Below are 6,631 nucleotides of genomic sequence, written 5' to 3'. Positions count from 1 at the left end.
ATTTATGTATGTGTGTGAATGTAAGTCAGTGGTCATGCATAATATTTGAAGATTAGCTAGTATAACTTATACACAGGCTTAAAGGCATTGTACCAGACTCAAATTGTTGGGTTGTGTCTGGCATGGACTTGGGTTGTGCCTGGCATAAACATCTTGATAGTAACATCTTGTAGTTTATATTACCTTGTAACCTGGTTCTCAAACTGATCTTTGTATCATGATTGATTGCCAGGAAAACAAATATGAGTCAAAGAGTCAAGTATTATGTCATATATATTGTCTTTCTCTTTATTGACTCACTGTCCACCCCTCCTCTCCCCTTTTCCCTCACCTCTTTTATTTAATAAATTTCCTTCAGGACGGCAAAGGAAACGAGCAAGAAGACCAGGAGAAGCTGCAGGTTACCGTCTCTTATAAAAAGATCTGTTCCCTGTCCTCGGTGTGGCTGTCCTCCATGGACTGAGCCAAGAATCAGGCGTGGGTGTAGAAGAACAAATCCACGTAGAAAGGCTTTGTGATATCCCCAGCCAACAGAAACATGTCGTCACCTTCTCTTCCCATGCCTTCGCTGCCCCCTAGCCCACTGGCAATGGAGTACCTCAATGACTTTGACCTCCTCAAATTTGAGGTGAAATCAGACACTTCTCCTCTACCCCCAACTCATTGTGCGTACCCCAAACCGGGCCTCCCCGGCGATCCCTCAGGATCCCCCTGCCCGGGCGGCCCCGTGCCCAAGGACTCAAGCCTGAGCTCCAGCCCATGCAACTCCCTGCCCCCCTCCCCCACGCTCAGCGACGTCCATCCTCCTCCCTCCGCAGCCTCCTCTGTGTCCTCCTCGTCCTCCTCCTGCATGTCCTTCCCCCTCTCCCTCTCCAACAGCTTCACCTCGGGTATCAGCTCGGGCTCTCAGGGCAACGTGGAGGGAAGCCCTGGCCACGGCAGCGGGTGCCCCCAGGGGCCAGGCGGCCCTGGCCCCGCGTCCCTGGAGGACTTGATTTGGCTGGCCGCACTGCAGCAGCAGTTTGGCAACGAGGCCACCACGGGGCCCGGCTCTCTGCTTGGGGCCCTGGGAGCGGGGCCTGAGCGGGTGGACAGGGAGAGGGGAGCGGTCCCGGGGTTCCTGGGCTGCGAGGATGCGGTGGAGGCCCTGCTGAACTCAGCTGCTGCGGCTGTAAACTCACAGGTGACGCCATTACTGGGGTTATACCTGGATACCAGACCAAAGATTCACTGTTATAAACTTTCTCTCTCCCCCTCTCGCTCTCTCTCTCACCCTCAGTTCCCGGTCCTGTCTCAGAGCTCCAGCAGTAACCTGGGGGATTCGGGCAGTGACAGCGGAGGGGACATGTCTTGCACAAAGGGGACAGACATGTGCCATCGCCCGCTCGTCTTCCTCTCCTCTGGGCCGAACTCAATGCCCAGCGCCACGGCAGGCTCGGCACCTTACCCGCAAGCGGCCAGCCCTCAGGGTCGGCTTCATCACCATCCACACAATCATCCCCATCATCATCATCAACACCACCCACACCATCCCATGCTTGGGCATCATCACCATCATCACCTCCAACTCAGTCAGGTACTGAGGCAAGAGAATGGAACACAATGGGGTTTAGATCATAGGGACAGATACAGGCTGATTAAGGTGGAATTTGAGGGTTGATAAAGGTGGTATTGAGGGTTAGTAGAGGGATGAATATGGTAGTATTCAAGGGTTGATTCAGATTGTATTTTAGGGTTGATTACCGTGGTATTTGAGGGTTGATTAACATGGTTTTTGAGGATTAATTAAGATGCTATTTAAGGATTGATTAAGGTGTAACTTGAGGGTAGATTAAGGTGCTATTTGAGGCTTCATTAAGGTGCTTTTTGATGTTTGATTAAGGGGGTAGTTGTGGGTTGTTTAAGGTAGTATTTGAGGGTTGAATAAGTGGTAGTGGGTGGCTGGTTAACAAGGTGTTTGACAGTGAATTAAGGTGGTATTTCATGGTTGATTAAGATGGTATTTTAGGATTGATTAAGGTAGTATTTGAGGGTTGATAAAAGTGCTATTTTAAGATTGATGAGGATGGAATTTGAAGATTGATTTAGGTTCTATTTGAGTGTTGACTAAGGTGGTATTTTAACACTGATTAAGGGGGTATTTGAGGGTTGACTTAGTGTGTATTTGATCGATGATTAAGGTATCAAAGGAATATTAAAAGCAAAGAGAAGACGCCTGTAGCGAGGTGACAGGGGGATCATTCAGTGAAGGACTAGGATTAGCACATTAGAACATGATTATGAATGTCTGCCTATACTTAGTATAAGTATCAGCGATTACTCGAGGTCTCTGGGTTCTATAGGGGGACTGCTCATTTTGACATGCAAAGACATATAAAGATATATGTGTGCGTGCGTGCGTGCGTGCGTGCGTGCGTGCGTGTGTATGTGTGCGTGGGTGTGTATGCGCGACACAAGCATGAAGCAGGCACCATCTATAGCTCATGGCGCGGAACATAGAGTTATCATGCTTAATTTAATGAACCACCACTGAATCACCCACACTTTTCATAATTTTGAATGGTTTTAAATGGAGAGCTTTTGTAAATTGTTCCATCCATTTCATCATTTGAATTATCACATTGATTGTTAAGGTTAAAGTGAGCAATATTTTCATTTTCATCATTAACCATTAATGGACTTCGAGCATATTATCTCTGAGAAACTATGGATACAAAATACCTTATCAACTTAATCGTGTACATTTGTGTTTTTATAGAATGATACATCATTTATATATTTAATAGTAAAGCAATATCAAAAGAGTTGGAGTGCTGTCATACTGAAAATCAGCAAGGACAAGTTAACAACAATAAGCAAGCAAAGACTAGGATTTGTTTGTTTATTGAATCATTTATTTTACTCCGCCAACACAAATAGTTCTGCTACTGGACTGGAACTTGACTGTTGCTGAGCAACACATAAACATTTTCCTGCCCACAAGCTTGCTACTTTGTGTAGGTCTAACTCTTAGCCAGCTACTAAATATCATGGTAATTTATCTGTATGTTTTAATTAATTGTGCAACGTTATTTTCAATTTAAGATAGATAAGGATTGGGATTGTAATTAATGGTTGATAGAACACCTTTAAACGGGAGGGATACACATAGTTAAAAGTCCCACTGCTTATACTCTAGATCGGCACTAATCGAATGCTTCTTCTCCTTGTCAAATTACTTCGGTTGGAACTAACTGATGTATAAACATCTATAATTATATACATTGAAATTCTAATTAGCTGAATCCTCCACTCTCATGGGTAGCAGATATCTTTGTACTATTAGGAGCACTGCAGGGGCTTATCATATTATCAGCTATTATTGCAGTGATTAATCCTGATCACTGTCAACATCACTTAGTCAGATTATATTCCAGATTATAAAACGTGGGGCGGAAATGTGCCGTGTTTAGGATGGACATGAATCCACACACACTATCACTTTCACATGCACCTCACACACACACACACACACACACACACACACACACACACACACACACACACACACACACACACACACACACACAACACACTCACAGCTGATGTTCTAAGGTAGCCAATACACACACAAGCACAAATGTACACATTCGTACACACACCTTCCCATATCTTCACACACACACACACACACACACACACACACACACACACACACACACACACAAACATACACACGCAAACACACCCACACACATCTAATATTCCACATCACAGGTACACAAGCAGACTTCCTCTGAGAACATCAGTATAACATCAGCTACCAACTAATTTTCTGCTCCAAAGAACGACATCTGGAACAACCAGTTGATTATGCCCTGTCTTGACTTGTTCTTGGGTTGTTTTATCTCATACTTAGTGTGGTGGGGCCGATGATCGCTTCTCTGACGAGCAGCTGGTGAGCTTGTCAGTGCGGGAGTTGAACCGACACCTCCGCGGCGTGAGCAAAGATGAGGTGGTGCGGCTGAAGCAGAAGCGGCGGACACTGAAAAACCGTGGCTACGCCCAGTCCTGCCGCTACAAGCGCCTCCAGCACCGCCATGCATTGGAGTCTGAGAAACACGTGCTCACACAACAGGTGATGGATACACACAGACACACACAAACACACAAAAGCACACACAGACATGCACACATACACACACGCAAACACTCTCTTTGACAAACCCACGCTTACAAACACACACACAAATGCACACATAGACACACACATACTCCCACATATTGTCCCTAAAATGTTCTACACAAAAACACCAAAGCTGCAACATGCACACAAACCAAGGCCAAAACACCCTTCCCCATAAAAATTAGACATACACACACATGCACACACATTGAGCACGCAAACACACACATCTGCAACAGACCACCAAAAATCCTGTTTGGTTGTTTTTATTATGACATAATGAATAACAAAAAGAGGTGCCCACTGCATCAGCATCAAGTTACACCAAACAACAATTAAACATCCACCCCAGACAACCGACTAACAGGACTAAAGACGTGCGTCTCCCCCTGCAGCTGGACCAGTTGCAGTGTGAGCTGGCCCGAGTACTCAGGGAGCGGGACGCCTACAAGGCCCGCTACGAGAAGCTGGCCAGTGCCAACCTTGCAAGTAGCGAAGCACTGATGGCACGCAGTACCAACCCCCCCTCCCCACCCCCGGACTACTTCCTCTGAGGAGAGAGAGAGAGAGAGAGAGAGAGAGAGAGAGAGAGAGAGAGAGGGATAGAAAGAAGGGGCGATGGAGGACGGCTAAGAAGAAGGAGAAGGTGAGAGAGGGAGAGAAAAGAATATCAATGGCGACCAGCCCAGCCTGAGTGGAGCTCTTGATGATGATTAATCAGACATGTTTGGGGAAGACAGGAGTCAGCGCCAATGCTGCATTCAGTCCTAATGTACATGTGTGTGTGTGTGTGTGTGTGTGTGTGTGTGTGTGTGTGTGTGTCTATGCAAGCCTCTGTGTGGTAAAGGAGGGGAGATGAATACATATAAATGAATAGTGAGAGAAGAGGAAGACTGAGAGAGAGAGAGAGAGAGAGAGAGAGAGAGAGAGAGAGAGAGAGAGAGAGAGAGAGAGAGAGAGAGCCAGAGAGAGCCAGAGAGAGAGAAAGACTTAGGACTTGAACTCAAAACTGTGAAACCCATTCCATTGCACTTGCAAGGATGAACTGTATATTCAGCCTTTAGGTTTTTTTGAGGAATCGTTTCTGTATATCCCACTGACATTGACAACAGTGAACTCTGGCCATCTCTTCTCTGAGTGATAATGTAAGAGTGATGAAAGACTATGGACTTCAGAAGGTCCAATTTGGATCTAAATGGGGAGAAAAAACCCACAGACAATGGCCTCCGTTTCAATTTCATTGACGTTTCCTATTTTCTAGGAGTGTCTCCTATCTCCTATGAGTATCTCCTATCTCCCAGGACATAAAACCAGCAAATATGAAACATATAAATAATTATCTTTAGAACAACCTGAAACAATCTCTGTGAAGGACTGTTTGAGTTCAGGCCATGAAATGTAGGGGGGTTTATAATCCTAGCTGCTAATGGCTAGTGTGATGGTGCTGGATGTGAAGTGGTTGAGTCCTGGATATTCTGTCCATGGCATGTAGTTTTACTCTCCTGCTTATATTTCACAGTTGCCAACCGAGTTGAGGCTCGACAGGACTTGTTCAATATCATGATTTAACGACTGATAATCTTTGTTTATGGAGACTTTTCTAGTAATTGATAAACGACAAATGCATACATGCCCTATTTTTGCTATAACTGGCATTGGAAAATAATCAGAAGAAAAATTATTTGCAGTGTGTCTGTGAAGTCTATAAAGTTTTTTTTGATCAGTCTTGGCAAAACTGCTGACATTACCAGACACACCACAAATATACGAAACCTATCGTCAACATTCAAAGCACACTGAGAACAGCCTTGTGGTCTCTTAATATATAAGAGTACATGAGAACATGAACCAAGAGACTAGGCCATGACATGGGAATTACCCGAATCTTCTAAGATGTTGCATTTGTGAACAAATGAGGTGATGCAGTCTGGAACTTGAGCAGAAAATCCCCCCATTGCACTCATCATAATGAGATGAAGACATCTCATTATTTGAATTGACATTTCGGCAGGGCTTCAGGGCGTAGAAGATGTTTCATTTTCTATTTGGGAATGAAATAATTGATTTGTTTTATTTCTACTTATTTATTCACACTATTTATTCCTTGTTTATTTATGTTCCTATTCTTATTATTTTATTTTACTGGTTTACAAACAATAGAGTGTGTTTTGAACCTCCTAGCAGTTGACGAGTATAGACAATACGGACTGTAACAAACACATTAGCTGGGGATGACTATGCTGGTGTCATGCTCCTGTTGTAGTGTGTTTTAATAAGCTTATGAAATAAAGTCGATATTTTACCAATGTAAGCTGTTTTTCTTGTATACTGGCTTTCAAATCATCTCAGGTGTATTTCAACCTGATTGTTCAGCCCTTTTTATGCCTTTTAACTCTTCTTCTCTATTCCAAAATACTTTCCCTCTATCTCTCTCTCTCAATCTCTCTCTCAATCTATCTGTCTCTC

At 44.3% G+C, this 6,631-nt stretch overlaps 1 protein-coding gene across 1 annotated transcript; it reads left to right on the top strand.

Moving 5' to 3' along the window:
- Positions 1 to 538: 538 nt before the first annotated feature.
- nrl (neural retina leucine zipper) lies at positions 539 to 4,719 on the top strand (the record flags this gene model as incomplete). The annotated part of the gene is made up of 4 exons (XM_079739229.1): positions 539 to 1,183; positions 1,280 to 1,576; positions 3,899 to 4,117; positions 4,561 to 4,719. 4 exons carry the CDS (start codon positions 539 to 541, stop codon positions 4,717 to 4,719), a joined length of 1,320 nt encoding a protein of 439 aa, XP_079595355.1.
- Between the last annotated feature and the right edge of the window lie 1,912 nt (positions 4,720 to 6,631).

This window comes from Pollachius pollachius, assembly GCF_949987615.1.
Source record: "Pollachius pollachius genome assembly, chromosome: 7".
NCBI lineage: Eukaryota > Metazoa > Chordata > Actinopteri > Gadiformes > Gadidae > Pollachius > Pollachius pollachius.
Note: the sequence above shows the minus strand (reverse complement) of the source record. Positions and strands in the feature narration are given on the sequence as shown.